The 16,331-nt window shown below is 34.0% G+C and overlaps 2 protein-coding genes across 2 annotated transcripts; one reads left to right on the top strand and one right to left on the bottom strand.

Annotated features, from left to right (window-relative positions):
* Window positions 1–6,194: 6,194 nt before the first annotated feature.
* LOC107775766 (hydroxyproline O-galactosyltransferase GALT6-like) lies at window positions 6,195–10,369 on the top strand. The gene is made up of 7 exons (XM_016595542.2): window positions 6,195–7,423; window positions 8,086–8,321; window positions 8,404–8,694; window positions 8,805–8,933; window positions 9,030–9,203; window positions 9,614–9,721; window positions 9,796–10,369. Exons 1-7 carry the CDS (start codon window positions 6,559–6,561, stop codon window positions 10,003–10,005), a joined length of 2,013 nt encoding a protein of 670 aa, XP_016451028.2. The 5' UTR covers window positions 6,195–6,558; the 3' UTR covers window positions 10,006–10,369.
* A 1,878-nt stretch (window positions 10,370–12,247) lies between these two features.
* On the bottom strand, window positions 12,248–16,034 carry LOC107775765 (HIPL1 protein-like). The gene is made up of 7 exons (XM_016595541.2): window positions 15,819–16,034; window positions 15,562–15,722; window positions 14,372–15,145; window positions 14,071–14,287; window positions 13,735–13,913; window positions 13,404–13,648; window positions 12,248–12,780 (listed from the first exon to the last, which is right to left on the bottom strand). Exons 1-7 carry the CDS (start codon window positions 15,898–15,900, stop codon window positions 12,366–12,368), a joined length of 2,073 nt encoding a protein of 690 aa, XP_016451027.1. The 5' UTR covers window positions 15,901–16,034; the 3' UTR covers window positions 12,248–12,365.
* Between the last annotated feature and the right edge of the window lie 297 nt (window positions 16,035–16,331).

Raw genomic sequence — 16,331 nt, 5'->3', positions numbered from 1 at the left:
CTTGCCTTCTATCATGGATCTCGAGCCTGCCTTCGATCCTCAGCTCGATTTCACAGCATAAGAAAATTTGCAGCAGCTGTTTAAGTCCCATTTTTGATCCGTTAACCATCCGAAACTCACCCGAGGCCTTGAGACCTCAACCCAATACACTAACAAGTCCTAAAACATCATACGAACTTATTTGAAACCTCAAATCACATCAAACAATGCTAAAATCACGAATCATTCATAGATTCAAGCCTCATGAATTGTGAAACTTTCAATTTCTACAAACAACACCGGAACCTATCAAATCAAGTTCGATTGACCTCAAATTTTGTATGCAAGTCATAAATGACATAACGGAGCTATGAAAATTTTTAAAATCGGATTTCGACCCCAATATCAAAAAGTCAACCCATTGGTCAAACTTTTTAAAAATTCAACTTTCGGCATTTCAAGTCTAATTCCACTACGGACTTCCAAATAAAATTTCGATCACACTCCTAAGTCCAAAATCATTATACGGAGCTATTGGAATCATCAAAATTCTATCCCGAGGTCATTTGCACATAATTCGATATCCGGTCACTATTTGAACTTAAACTTAAAAAAAAAGTTTTTTTTATCAAAATTCTATATCTCGGGTTAGGGACCTCGGAATTTGATTCCGGACATACGCCCAAGTCCCATTTCACGATACGGACCTACCGGAACTGTCAAAATACTTATCCGAATCCGTTTACTCAAAATGTTGACCAAAGTCAACTCAGTTGTGTTTTAAACATCTAATTCTCATTTTTAATCCATTTTTCACCTGAAAACTTTTCAAAAAATTTTACGGACTGCGCACGCTAGTCGAGGAATGATAAATAGTACTTTTCGAGGTCTTAGAATACATACTTAATTATTAAATTTAAAGATACATTCTTCTTCTTCTTCTTCTTCTTCGAGTTTCAATATGAAATTTAGCCAAAACCAAGTCTAATCTTCACCAAACACACTCAAAACTGAGATATAAACTCCAAACAATATTTTTAATTGTTTGCAACAACACCCAATTCACACAAATAATAATTTTTAAAAACCCAAATTTGAATTCAATAGGGACTGCATACGTATTTGACAAAATTGTTAATAGCTGTATTTTTATGACTTGCTCTGTGTCCGCCAAGTGTTTGAAGCGAATCAAATTATTTTTGCATGTTTTCCACTCAAAGATTTTACGTCCCAATGATTGATTCCTTTTCATTATATCTACACAATTCACCATTGCTAGTTTATCTACTAATAATACTGATTCTTCTTCTCTGCATCTCTTTAACGCTATGGCTTTTGAAACCTTTTGAAACTGAATTAGTCACGGTGAGAGAAAGTGATGAAGAAAGAAAGAAAAATTGACATGAGAGGCGGCAGTGAGGAAAGAGGAGAGGAGAGGAAAAAGGAAAAGGATGTAACTAAATCCCCTAATTTAAGGCACTAATAATGAATTATATATAATTTGTAAGTAATTCTTATTTAGGGTGGGTAATATACAAAACTAGGACAATTTTGGTAAATAAATTTCAAATATTGTATAAGAAGGAAAAAATCCCTTAATCAAATACATATTGCAACATATTCCATAGGAAAAATTTATCGTTGCTTTTTCTATTTTTTTTTTTTTTTTTGTTGCCAAAACACATTTACCTGGTTCTGTGTTTGATTCTAGTAATTGTTTTTTAAAATTAGGAGTAATAACATTCTTGAAAGTTGGCCAGCTTATAAATAACGTTAATCATTTATTACTATGGAGTAGTTCAAAATTTATCAAAACAAAACGTAATAATTTATTGAAATCATAATCAAATTCAATAATGTAATACCTTGTTTATAACTACAGCTGCCCGTTTATCTACCAGGGATGTTATATATTTTTTTCCATTCGCATTTGCTAATATTTTGTAAATCATGAGGTTTAGTTGTCAAATTTTAAAAGTTTTACCTTTTAGATTTTAATCAATAAGTGAAATTTTATATATATCATAAAAAATTTAGTCCTAAACTGTTTTATAAATAGTATAACTTTTGGTGCAACATGTTCAGTGAAAAATAGATAAGCGGGTCTTAAATTATATTACTAATCAATAGAAACAAAAAAGGATAAAAAAAAATTAAAAAAAATTTATGTGGGGCGGGACAGGTCTATGCGGGGTGGGGCAGGGCGGGTTGAGTCATTACGGGTTTAGGCTGAACCCGCCCAGCCCTGTCATTCCTACGGCCTTAGCCAATATACATATATTATATACTACAGTAATTGTGCATAATATTCACATCTGTTGGTTATTTTTTAGGGGGACGCCTATTTAAGTTAATTTCTAAATTTATCTATCTCGGTTCTTATTTCTTCTCTTTGTAAGTCTACATGTAAACTTAAAATTGGTTACATATCTGTGTCGAAATATATAACACTCAAAAGGGTATATAAAATTAAGTTAAACTAGTAGCTTAACTTGCTATTTATTAAACTTTGATTTAGAAGTTGATAATATTATTTCCACAATCTACTCCGAAGCCAAGATGACTCAAATCGCGAAACTTCCGTAGTTTAAGGCAAAAATTATTTCCATATGCCCTACGCCCCTACCTATTATCCAAACAATAAAAAAATTTAAAGCGAAATATAACACACATAATTTCATGGTATATCTAAAATACTGTAGTTCGTATTTCTTATTTTCCAACTACCCTATTCTACATATCTTCATTTTCTTCCATTCCTTTTCTTTTTTGAAACTAATTTCAAGATTAATAAATGAAAGCTACTAGGAGTATAAAAGTTGATGAAATAAATTGAAGGAAAGTCGAACAATCCAAGTGTAGAATGTAGCTAACTCGGTCCCTCTTCCAATTGGAAAGAAAGAAAAAATAATTAAAATGAAAACCTAATTGATTCATCCTAATTCTATCAATATTTATCACCAAGGTGTAATGCAATGATTTAGATCTTTTTAGTATTAAATGAGATTTTTTGGATTCGAGCAATTATAATAGAGAACTTTTTAGTAAAAGCACTAGTAACCATATATACTCAATAACGAATTCAAAATTGTTTTGACACAATGAATTGCAAATAATACCAAATGATTTAGGAAACCATGAAATTTAGAAATACGGTCTTTTTCTATATCCATTTTGAAGATGGAATGCTATAACTGTATGTGGGGCACAGCTAAATGCTAATACAAAAATCATAAGTCATAAGTTTCTGAATTATATATAGTCTAACAGACAGGTCTTTTCCCTCTTAAAATAATGACTTCCCCACAGCTTTCCTTCAATTCCCCCAACAGAAATTTATTTCTATAAGGGGATTATTGCTAGATAAGAATTTTTTATATTGTTATTATGGCATTTCAAGTATTAGAAACAGAATAATAATTTGCACTACTGGTGAGAAATGAATTGTCATCTTGCAAACTGTTCTCTGCCAGCTATACCACGCCATGCAAGTGTATGTGAAGTTATTAGAACCACCTCACCTTACAATATAAAAAATGTTAATAATCCAGATTAGGTACATTGAAAAAATTCTAAATATTACTACTAATTATGCAATATTGAAGACTTATTCCACATTGTTTCATGTCATTGCATGTCCGTGCAGTGGCGGACCCAGGATTTTGTACAAGCGGGTTCAATCTTAAAAGTATATAAATTTAGTCGTAAAATAGTAGTTGTCAAGTGGGTTCAAATAAAATATTTATGCAAAATTTAAACATCTTTAATCCTAATTTATACATATACACAGTATTATTTTTTGTGAAGCGGATTCAGTTGAACCCGCTAGCCACCACTTGGGTCCGCCACTGGGTTTGAGCCACATGAATTAAAAAAATTATAGTAGGAGTATTTACCATTTTAATGAACCTTATGTAACATGAATCTAAATTAGTCGGAACCTCAAAGCGGATATCAGATACAACCTAGGAAAAAAAGAAGAAGAGAGGCTTATTCTCAAGAATCCATCTTCCGTATTTTCACTGCTTTCCTTCTCTTTCTTATTTCTCGTAAAACCCATTAAATTCTTATTTCTCGTAAAACCCATTTCAGTATATCCACATTTATACCTTCATCGTACATCAGTATGGTTGCAACTTGGAGTAATCATAATCTGAAATCAAGTAACACTATACACACCGACAAAATATCGTTTGTGTTTCAACCGTATAAATTTAACCAGTTATATCATATTATTTATTGTATTTAATCAATTATTATAAGTTGATTTTTTCTGATAGTGTAAAAGAATATATTTTCAGTCAGCTAGACTAGCAATACACTAAATTTAAACTCGATCCCATTTTCCTCTTTCGGAATGAAGTTTTGAAGTTTTTAGAAACTAAACATCATAATATTGGTGTCAAAATAGAATATGTGACTTCATTGATTATTCTACTTCAAATAATTCTTAATCAATATGTGAGTTAAAGAAGAAATATTGACAAGTTTAGCTAACAATGAAGTCAAATGGCAGTTACCAAGAAGTCTTAACATGTAGAATACCTCTTATCCACATTGTATTTACATTTGCAACTACACATTTTAAAAATCTTGTATAGTTTACTTTGAAATTAACGTTAATATATTGCTTCTTGAATATTACTACTAGTAATTATTACTTTCCTTGAAATGATCTTAACTTCTAGTATCGTATCCTCCACGTTGCTAGCTTCACACTAGTTACTAACATTAAAAATGAGGGATAATTTATTAGAGTAACTTCCATTCATTGACAACATAGCAAATACTCCCTCCGTTCACTTTTACTTGGCACGTTTTGACTTTTCACGTTTTGACTTTTCACGTCATTTAAGAAATAATAAATAAAGTGCATAATTTACCATGATACCCATATTAATTGATGCATATTTTATTGGATTTGAGAAAATAATTTAAAATGAGTAATAAATACTGTGGGTATAACATGAATTTTTTTTTTGTCTTCTTTTGATATGCGTAAAATGGCAAATAAAAACGAAAATCTGTTTTTAATATAGTACATAACTTCCCAACAATGTTAGTTGTAACACACTGATATAAAATTAGCGACGTCTAATTTGTTGACTCTTATGCTCTATGACCATGTTAATGTAGTAACTACCGCTTGGCATAAACTTATTTATTAGAATATTGTTAAAATTTTCATTAACTTGTTATATCTACATTAATTTTGTTCCTATTTTAAGTTTTTCACAAAGTATAATACATTAAAGAAAAAATTTCAAATTGGGAAGCATGCATAATAGGCCGTCGTAATTTGTGCCTACTCTCAAATTTTGACTACGTGAAAAAAAAAATAAACTAAACTCTCCTTTGACCATAGATTTTGGCTTTAATTTTTTTTAAAAATAATTTAAAAATATTATTTGTTTGTAAAATATAATCATGTTTTGGAGAAAAAAAATTCAAAAAATTTCAAGTTCCCAAAAAATGGTTTATGACAGTTTTTAGATGAAAATATTTCTTCCACTCATAAAACTTCAACTTTTCTTCAAATTAAATGCATGTCCAAACACAACTTTAACTTTCAAAAAATATTTTTCAACACAACTTCAAAAAACTCTTTTTTCAATTTCAATCAAAATTATGTCCAAACACTAGCTAAAATTTAGCAATCAATAAACTGATGAAAATTATGTGAAGACAAGATTTAAATATACAGATAAATTTTTCATATTTACCTAAGTTTTAATGATCTCAGTTATTTAGTACTCCATCCGTTTACTTTTATTTGTTCATTATACTTTTACTTGTTCATTATACTAAAAATACATTTTCACTTTTACTTATTCATTTTAGCAAATCATGAGAAGATAATTTTTTTTCTTGTTTTGCCCTTATCGTTAATTACTTATTTTCAAAATTATATCTCAAGACTCTTTGAAATACTATAATTACGAGAGGTTATACGATAAAATAGATACTATAATTATTATTTATTAAAGGACGTAAAAAGTTGAAAGCTAAAAGCTAAAAGTAAATTAAGAGAGTATTTATACTTAAATACTCAAAAATAATCGGAAACCCTGGTCTTCGTGCGCGAATTTAACCTATAAACACAATTTCCAAAGTTTCCATTTCCAAAAAGAAATTTAATAAATAAACAACAATTTCCAGAGGTTTCACTTTCGCACTAGGAATATAAAATAGAAGAAAGTGAAACACATTCCATCAAGATTCTTCCATCAACTTTTTAGTGTAAAGCTTTTCCTATTCAATTTGAAAAGTATACTTATTTCTCTTGTTCCAGGAAAGCTACCGACCTCTTGAGCCTCCTTCATCTCTCTCTCTCTCTATATGTACACATTTTATGTATATATATGTGCTTATATATTTTTCTCCCTCTCTTAACTTGCTTGTGATCATGCTTTGATGACCTAACCCTCTCTTATTCTTACTAAATACATTTTCCTCTTTCTTACAAGCTTTTGTTTTTGCCAAAAAAATTGTCGGTTTGAAACTTTTGGAGGAACCCCATTATTTGATGATTAATAGAAATTTAAAAGAGGGATCAGCTCAAAAGCAAGAATTTTGAACATGAAAAGAGCAAAATTTGACTTGTTCATGTCACTGAGCCGGCAAAGATCGGTCCAAGTTTTGATTTTTTTAGGCTTTTTGTATGTACTTTTGGTGGGTTTTGAAGTTCCTTTTGTTTTCAGAAATGGGTTCAGTTTAGTTTCTCAAGATGGTTTTGGTACAGGGCAGTTTTCTAAGTCTTTTGTGCTTGATAGCGAAGAGGAGTTAGCAGAAAAAGAGGCCCCTATTCGCCCTCTTTTTGATGTCCCGCTTCAGTTTCCACCAATTCAATCATCAAAACCTGAAAGGAAGATCAGAGAAATCAAGAATACCTTATCAAGTTTGGTTTTTGATGGTAGTTTTGTGAATATGACTAGTAAAGATGGGTTTTCTGGGATTTTGAAGTCAGCAAAAGAGGCATTTGATGTAGGTAGAAAGTTGTGGAAAGAGCTTGAATTGCGTAAAAAAGAAGTGGGGTTTTTAGAAAGTAAGAATAACAAGACAGAGGAATGCCCACATTCCATTTCAATGTCAGGGTTTGATTTTCAGGGGAAAGGGAAGAGAATGATGGTGTTGCCGTGTGGGCTTACTCTTGGGTCACATGTAACTGTTGTAGGGAGGCCTAAAAGGGTCCACCTAGAGCATGATCCAAAGATATCATTGTTAAAGGAAGGTCAATTTTTGATGGTTTCACAGTTTATGATGGAGTTACAAGGGCTGAAGACAGTTGATGGGGAGGACCCACCTAGGATTCTTCATTTTAATCCAAGATTGAAAGGTGATTGGAGTGGGAAGCCTGTGATTGAGCAGAATACTTGTTATAGGATGCAGTGGGGCACAGCTCAAAGGTGTGAAGGGTGGAGGTCCAGGGATGATGAGGAGACTGGTGAGAATATGATTTTGGTTCTTTATTTATTTAGTAGTCTTTAAGATATATTCTATTTATTGAACTAGTTTAATCAATCAACTATGCATGCCCCAATCCCAAAATAGTTGGACTTGGCTATATGGATCCTCTATATCCAAATGTTTAGAATATTCATGTAGCTGTCAACTTATTGCACTTCTCCTCCTTTATTTAGGATTGCGGCGAGTAATGTGAAACTCAGATAGGCAAAGTTGCTAGACAAAGTCGAATGTTTAAAAAACTAGTTGAACTTGAAGGTTTGCTAGCTGGAAGAACTGTTTGATTTACTTATTGAAGTTTGATTTACTTATTGGGAGTGGGTGGGGAGGAACAGAAGTTTTATTTAGTGCGTTGTCAAGCAATTGAATTTGTTTATCAGATTGAGTATAGAGCTTATTGCTTGATGAGGTGCAATTTTGTGATGGATAGATTCCTCAGATTAATCTCATGAGTTGGGGATGGGAGTTATTTTAATACAGTCTGAAAGTTTTTACATAGTTGTTGGCAATGGGATGGAGAAAAAAAACATATGTAAATGCACCATCAGTTACATTTGCATCTGTTGTAATCTGCGCACAGAAATCTATCATTTGTATTATGTGGTACGGCATTCTTGGTAATGTCTTGGCGCTCTTCTGCAGTTGATGGCCAGGTAAAATGTGAAAAGTGGACTCGAGATGATGATGCTAATCATTCGGAGCAATCAAAGGCATCTTGGTGGTTAAACCGGATAGTAGGGCGAAAGAAGCCGGTCTCTTTTGATTGGCCATTCCCACTTTCAGAGGATAAGTTATTTGTACTAACTCTCAGTGCCGGCTTGGAGGGTTATCACATAAATGTTGATGGGAGGCATGTGACCTCATTTCCTTATCGAACTGTGAGTAGCATACTACCACCTCTTGAATTTCATGCTGAACTGTTGAATTGGGCTAAAGAACGTTCTAATTGATTCTTTTTAGGGATTTGCACTCGAAGATGCCACTGGTTTGTCATTGAATGGTGACGTTGATATTGATTCAGTCTTTGCTGCCTCCTTGCCCACATCACATCCTAGTTTTGCTCCTCAAAAGCATCTTGATATGTCAAACAGATGGAAGGCACCGCCCCTCCTTGATCAACCTGCGGATCTGCTCATTGGTATTCTCTCTGCAGGCAATCATTTCGCTGAGCGAATGGCTATAAGGAGGTCTTGGATGCAGCATAAGCTAATCAAATCTTCAAATGTTGTGGCTCGATTCTTTGTCGCATTGGTAGGTTGTTGGATGGTTGCCTATGCAGCATATTGCAAATATTGTTTACTATTAACATTCATGTTGCAACTTGTTAATGTTGAGTTTAACATGGTTTGTTTTTTTGACAGCACGGGAGAAAGGATATAAATGTGGAATTGAAGAAAGAGGCAGAATTTTTTGGTGACGTTGTCATTGTTCCTTACATGGACAATTATGATCTTGTTGTTTTGAAAACAGTTGCCATCTGTGAATATGGGGTAAGTTGTGGATTACCTATAAATGTTAACATTGGTAGTCCCAGACTAACGTTGTCCCAAAAGAATAATTGTTTTTTGTATCTTTGCTTGTTGCAGGTTCATGTAGCATTTGCAAAACATATCATGAAGTGCGATGATGATACATTTGTTAGAGTGGATGCAGTTATCCAGGAAGTAAATAAAATACCCGAGAATATGAGCTTATATGTTGGAAATATCAATTACTATCATAAGCCCCTGCGTAATGGTAAATGGGCAGTGACATATGAGGTAATAGTTTGGATTTTTTTTTTATTTTCTTGCTCCAATTTCTACATGGTATTAGAAGGCTAAATAGTGCTGTTTTCTTTCGACGAAGTATTTTCTTATGCTTTATAGTCAAAGAAAAGACTTCACATTAGCCAGTTGATAGTGTCTAACTAAGAATAGAGTAAGCGAGCCTATGGCAGAGAGATGCTTTTCTACTAGAATAGAGTAAAGGCTGTTTGGACAGGAATGCTTGAATTGCAACAAATGCTACAGTAAATATTGCTAGTTATCTGCATGGAATAAATCTGGGTGTTGTCTAGTTTTTTGCCTTCTCAATCTCCTTTAAATTTTAGTTATTAATTATTCCGGCCTTCTAGAATCTCATGATATCTTAGTTTTTCGTCTTAACTTGCTTCTCGGTCTTGGCTCAGGAATGGCCAGAAGAAGATTATCCACCTTATGCCAATGGACCTGGTTACATTATTTCATCAGACATCGCAGACTTCATCGTCTCAGAGTTCGATAGACATAAGCTGAAGGTAGACAAAATTCCCGTTATCACTTTCTGTATGTAAGTACTCGTGAAATAGCTAACAAGCTCCCTCATGTGCAGTTGTTTAAGATGGAGGATGTGAGCATGGGAATGTGGGTCGAGAAATTTAATAGCACACGACATGTGCAATATGTACACAGCTTGAAGTTCTCACAAGCTGGATGTGTAGACGATTATTATAGCGCTCATTACCAGTCCCCTAGACAGATGATTTGCATGTGGAACAAATTACAACAGCAAGGCCGGCCTCTATGCTGCAACATGAGATGACACTTAAGGATTTGAAGAAGAGAAGGGGGTATCTGAAAACTGACCAAGAAACAAGGATAGACAAGTTTTGCACTTAATAGAACCATGATCTGTATATTTTCTGGAGGACTCTGCTTTTTGATATAATAGGGAAATTCATTTATTGTTTTCTCTACCTTCCTTTTTTTTTCCTTTCTTTTTCTTTTGTCTTTTAACACACATTTTGAGCTTCATTTGTGGATGGAATACAAAAAAAGTAGGCACAAACATGTGCAATAGAGAAATATAACTACACAGCTTAGAATCACAGCTGCAGAAGGAAACAAATTTAGTTTCTTATGTTCCTTGAAGTTTTATTCTTCCTTATCTTTATTAATGTTTTTAATGTTTTGTGGTTTGTGGTTGACCTATTTAATCGTCAAATTACTATGGCCACACATAATTGACCTGGTATGAATTTTGAAATATGAACAAACTGTTAGAAGCAGCAAAATGAATAGAAAGGAGAATGTTGGGTATTGACAAAGATACAAAAGGAGTTGGAATATGATGTCTCACCATCAAAATTAAAAGAACGTCAGATATCCAGCTGTAGATGTAGCCCTTTGGTAGTTCCAAGCTGTGGCTTACGCAAGATTCTGCATTAAGGTGACAACTCACAATTGTCTTGCCAAATGGATTTGAATATGCACTGTGGTGGGTTTTAAGGTTTTACTTGGTGTCTTAAATTTAACATTTACTTTAATTGTTTTTAAGCAACTCGGCGTTGTTAAGGAGTAATATATAATTTTTTTTTAAAATTTATTTTACTACTGTTTACACACATGTATAATCGGCTTGTTACGGAGTAATATATATATATATATATATATAATTATTATTTTTAAAAATATTTACTGTTTACACACATGTATAAGGAAAAATTGTGAATTTCTGTTCTTCTAGAAAACTTTCCTATGAACATCTACATTTTAATACTATTATTTACAGCATTTATTGGGTTTCATCTGCGTATTTTTAAGAGTACATTTAGTTAGTGAACTTGGAAATCCTAGATGCTAAGGGGAGATCAAAGTAGTTCTGGCTTTTTAAAGACTTATATTATTTTCAGTTTTAAAAGTTTTAGCCATGTCACCAACTCGGCACCTGTCATGCATTGCATGCGTGAACAGGGGTGAAGATCATTGGAAAATTATACTGTGTATATAATATCTAATTTTTTTTTATACATATTAGATGTTTGAATCACTTCTTGGCATATTTACTTTTTATCTCTTGCCTTCGCCACTATGTGTGAAGTGTCTCCCAGGATGAAGCAGCTATCCTTCTGAGAATTTTGTGTTTGTAGGAGTGACTCTGTCTGTACCTCTATGGCTTTCAAATGTCTGAATATGATTATAGGAATTATGGCCAACTTTTCTGGTGCTTCAAGGAAAACTATACTTGGTATATAGTGACACACTACCTATATGCTCCTTTTTTGGAAGTGAAAAAGAAAAACTAGTTTATAACGTACACTACTTGTTGTGTAGTCATGCAATTTTACTAGTTTCCTTTCTTTTTCCATGGACACAAGAAAGAAGCACTATTGGGAATTATTGGTTTAAATAATTTCGATAGAGAGATATTAATCTGCATTTGGTCGGATTATCAGTGGCGGACCCAGAATTTTGTGCAAGCGGGTTCAATCTTAGAAGTACATAACTTTAGTTGTAAAATAGTAGTTGTCAAGTGGGTTCAAATAAAGTATTTATACAAAATTTACACAGCTTTAATCCTAATTTATACATATACACTGTATTATTTTTTGGTGAAGCGGGTTCAGTTGAACCCGCTAACCACCACGTGGGTCCGCCACTGCGGATTATAGGATACATCACAAGTTGTAGGTGTCTTTGTTTGATTATCCTATGGAAATGGTATTTAAGTTATGAGATGTGATAATGATCTTAATTTCAAATGCACTCTTCACCTTTTGCTCTGGTATATATATCGCGTTGTTAACCTCTAACAATGCTCATTTGAATATGTGATCAATCTTTCTCATTGCAATCATTCAGTAAGTAAATTCCAGCAAGATATTTCTCTGAGGGCACATTGGTTCTGCTATATCCATCCATTTCTTCTTTATATATATGTGGTTCATTGGCCTTCCTCTGATGGAACCTTAAAAAGGAAAAGGTACAAGCTTTATTCTTAAAAGCTAGACAACTCATTCTTTAAAGAATCCCCTTGGACTGGTGATAATTTAGAGTGCATATACTTAAGCCACAATCTTGAACATTGCCATCTAAGAGAAACATATCACTTTATTTTACAAGAATCATCTATTGAGAAGCCTATGTATCTCTCTGTACATGAAATTGTTTTTAGCACCATTGCTAAAACCAACTGGATAGCATCAACATTAAAGACAAGAATATGAGTACCAAGTTATTATTGTATGAACCTGTTAACATGATTGCTGCTGAAGGAGGGGAAGCAGCAGCAGGACCATCTGGGATATCAACAACAGCAGAAGAATCTTCCTTTGCACAAGTGTATTTACAGCGACTCGGACGAACAACCCTGTAAACTCCACTACTTGCAAGGACATACATATCCTTGTTGTTATCCTCTCCATATGAAAAAATGTAGCCCAAAGATGGAACTGAGCTTCCAGGAACAAAGGTACAATCTATTGGTGATTTCTGAGCACAGTTGAAAGATATTTGAGTGTTGTTAAATATTCCACTGTCCTCTGGATTTTCAGTGCCTGCCCACATGGAACCTGCATACAGATCTGCAAAAATATACCTGCAAAATTTCATCTGTCATTACCATAACAAGATATCCTCGAGATACACTAGTTTGTAGGGGCGAAACCATGGTGAGCTAAAGTGTTAAAAAAGGGACGAGGTAGAACTAAAATCACATAGTATAGAGTTGTCCCCAAAAATCTATGATCTCTTAGAATCCATGCAAACTTAGCAAAATATAGGACACAATGGAAGAAAAAGATCGATATAGGTGATATCAATTAGTTGGGATTAAGTTCGAGTCATGTTAGTACGTTTACTTTGTTCAATGTTTTCTAGGAGTCTTCTAGTCCGATTAGAGATTTATGTGCCAATAGTAAATATAGAGAACTTCTAGTACTATTTATTTTTGTTTATATGATATTAGACTACGATGAGCTTAAATGGAGCGACATAGTTAGTGAAGATTCATATAGCCGAACCCAACTTACTTAGGATTAAGGTACAGTTGTTGTTGTATTACCAAAAAGGGATGCATTCAAGATAAAGTTAAGAGTGAAGAATAATAAAAAGAAAAGAAATGTGTGAGATCAATTAGTGGAATGCAAAAAATTTCCCTGTCAAAATCATATTGATACGAAGTATTAAATCAATATTTGTTCTTTCTTTCAATAGTCTCACCTTCCATGCATGCAGGGATCAGTGAAGGACCTATAGAAGTATCCACCAGTAATTGAGGCTGACCCTCCATTCTTATTCACATCAGAATGATTGTATCCCATAACTGGGAAAATTGGGTTTATTGAGCTTATAGATGTATTTTTTCCTCCTGGTAATTTTTGAGGGGTGTAGAGATAGGGACCCTCGTAGACTCGCCAACCATAGTTACCACCCTTGCTGATTATATTCACCTCTTCAAATTTATCCTATGAGACAATCATAATTATTTACAGTTAATGCAAAAGACAAGGCCTATAAGTAATGCTTGAATAGTAAAAGTCTTGTACTTTACCTGCCCTACATCTGCACACATGAAGTAAGATGGTCTTGAAGAATCAAAACTGCAGCGCCACGGATTTCGCATTCCTAGTGCCCAAATTTCAGGCTGCAACTCCTTATCTTCAATGTAAGGATTATCCTTTGGTATGGAGTAGTTTCCCCATAAACCGAGCTTGGTCATCTCAGCTTCACCTAAAAAGAATATGCACCAGATGCAAAAGAAGGGGCAAGAATCTAAATTCACTTCAACATATTAAAAAATTCAACACTTTCCCATGTGAGGTTCAATGCTCAAAAGACTAAAGTTTTGATGCTAAATCAAGCCTTTTGCAAATGGAAAGCCACTTACTAGGTGAGCTATCAACATCAAGCCTTATTATCTTTCCCAGTAATGACTTCTTGTTTTGGGAAAAATTGTAAGGATCACCTATACCTCCTCCATCACCCATCATGAAGTACAAATATCCATCTGTCGGTCCAAAAAGAATCTGACCTCCGTGATGTGCTGTAAACGGAAGGCCCATGGTGAATATCCTTCTGACTTCTTTTGGATTGGCAGTTTTTGCCTGGAAATTTGAAATCCATTTGTGATCATTCAGATCTGAAAAAATGGGACAAAATATTTAATCCAATAAACTACGATAAATTACCTGTGATGGCTGAGATGCTGTCCCACTAACAGTAAATTCAGCTATCACAGCTTGATATTGGCACGGCTCAGAACCACTATCACTAGGTAATTTTGATGGATCACAATCCACATTTGAGTTACAAGAACATCTTCCTCCGCATCCAGGCCATGCTTGCTTATCGCAATTAAACGAAGCAAAGAATCTTCCATTTTGTGAGAACTTTGGATGAAATGCAATCCCCATCATCCCTAGCTCAGTATCAAAATGAACTTCATCTGTTAAGTCCAGGAAAGGATTAGCTTCATCAAGCTCTAATAACTTTCCTGAATCGACTTCAGGAATGGTAGCCAACCATATTTTCCCTTGCTGATTCGAGAAGAAAGCACGACTAGAGCCATCGGGATGAGCAACCATATTGAGGTAACTACCATTTCCAATTTTCTCGAGGCACAATCCGCCTGGAGGATTTGGAGATGTGGTTGTATTTAAGACGACAGGTTCGCCAGCAAAGCATACTGATCCATCACCAGAAGTTACACCAAATGCATTACAGAAATCGGTTTGTGATTGCCAGTGATCTGTCAACTTGGTGAAATTGGACTTGACAGAAGCAGCAAAAGGAGAACTAATGATAGACACATTTCGACAAGTTGTCCATACTTTAGAGCAAAAGTCATTCTTAGCTTGGCTATTTTGGGTTGAATTTGCTGAAGTTGTGGAGTTGCATAGGATCGGAAGTTGTTGAGGAACAGAATTAGTTCTGAACAGCTCTGCTGAAAATTTATCACACTTCTGCAAAAGGTGAAAATATAGAACTCCATGCATCAAGAGTCAATGAGAAAAGATAACTGCATATTCAAAGTTGATTACTTAGTAAACCCTTAACTACTACTATCATACTACCAATATTCCTAGCCATTTTTAAATGATTGAAAACTTCCAAAATAGAATTGTACAGAGATTTACAAGAACCATCATAGTACAGATTATTCACAGTAAGTGGAGTATTTTCAGTTTCACAAACAAAATAAAATTGAAGGGGAAAGATTTCTGGTTTAATATCATACATGATGTTAGCATAATTAGCAGTGGACTAATGATTGTGATATTATAGGTCCTTTATTCAAAAATGGTAGATTTAGACCTCATAAAGGTTACATCTTCATATTGTGAAATAGTTATAGGTATTACAAAGATTATCTTCTTACCGCACAGAGGACAGATTTTACAAGAGAAGCACATCCAGGATCAGTAATGTTCATAGCATTAAATTGAGTCTGAAGTTGTTTATCATCAGTGGAGTTGCAACATGAGGAGGTTCCATTGTAAGGACAGAATGTTAGAGGAGACTTTTGCTGAAGAGGAGCCCCTGTAAACACATGAGGTTATTGGAATTAGATAACTGCAAATAAGAAGTTTTTCAAGACAAAACTTGTAATGGAACAGTGCAAATGCTGAAACTTACTTGAATCAGTACACAAGGGAAGTGAAAAAGGACAAAGAAGATTGAAAAAAATGATGAATATGATGAAAGGACTCCTTCCCATGATTCCTAGCTGAAGTCACAAGCAATAGAAAGTTCTATTTGCAGCTTACATTAGAGTCTTTTCAACATATGAAACATCCTCAGTTCCTATTCCTAATTGGAATCAGACTGAGTACTGCAGAGACAAAAGCAAGATCATCTATAAAAATGACATCTTTTGGATGCTACCAACTCCTGTATTATTGGTCCAATGTTCCCATTTATCCCTTTGCATACTTTAATCTGTATTTTTCTCTTAATCACAAGGGTCATTTGACATTATGTGTTGTCTATAGAAATGGAGGTCCCATCTCTAAGCAGTTGACTTTACATGATATATAAATTCTTGCCATAAATACTACTAGAATAAAATATTGCATGGTTTAGTAAGTAGGGCAAAAAAAAAAGGGCAGCCCGGTGCACGAAGGGGAAGGACCGCACCCCAAGGAGTGT

This window comes from Nicotiana tabacum, chromosome 22 (genome assembly GCF_000715075.1).
Source record: "Nicotiana tabacum cultivar K326 chromosome 22, ASM71507v2, whole genome shotgun sequence".
In the NCBI taxonomy this organism is placed as follows: Eukaryota; Viridiplantae; Streptophyta; class Magnoliopsida; order Solanales; family Solanaceae; genus Nicotiana; species Nicotiana tabacum.
This window is presented reverse-complemented; position numbering and strand designations above follow the sequence as displayed.

Coding starts and splice junctions, on each gene's coding strand:
- LOC107775766 (XM_016595542.2), top strand. CDS start 6,559: ATGAAAAGAGCAAAATTTGACTTGTTCATGTCACTGAGCCGGCAAAGA. Junction 8,934..9,029: donor TTGCCATCTGTGAATATGGG/GTAAGTTGTGGA, acceptor TGCTTGTTGCAG/GTTCATGTAGCATTTGCAAA. Junction 9,722..9,795: donor TCGATAGACATAAGCTGAAG/GTAGACAAAATT, acceptor CCTCATGTGCAG/TTGTTTAAGATGGAGGATGT.
- LOC107775765 (XM_016595541.2), bottom strand. CDS start 15,900: ATGGGAAGGAGTCCTTTCATCATATTCATCATTTTTTTCAATCTTCTT. Junction 14,288..14,371: donor CAGCATCTCAGCCATCACAG/GTAATTTATCGT, acceptor TCAAATTTCCAG/GCAAAAACTGCCAATCCAAA. Junction 13,914..14,070: donor TGATGTTGATAGCTCACCTA/GTAAGTGGCTTT, acceptor TATTCTTTTTAG/GTGAAGCTGAGATGACCAAG.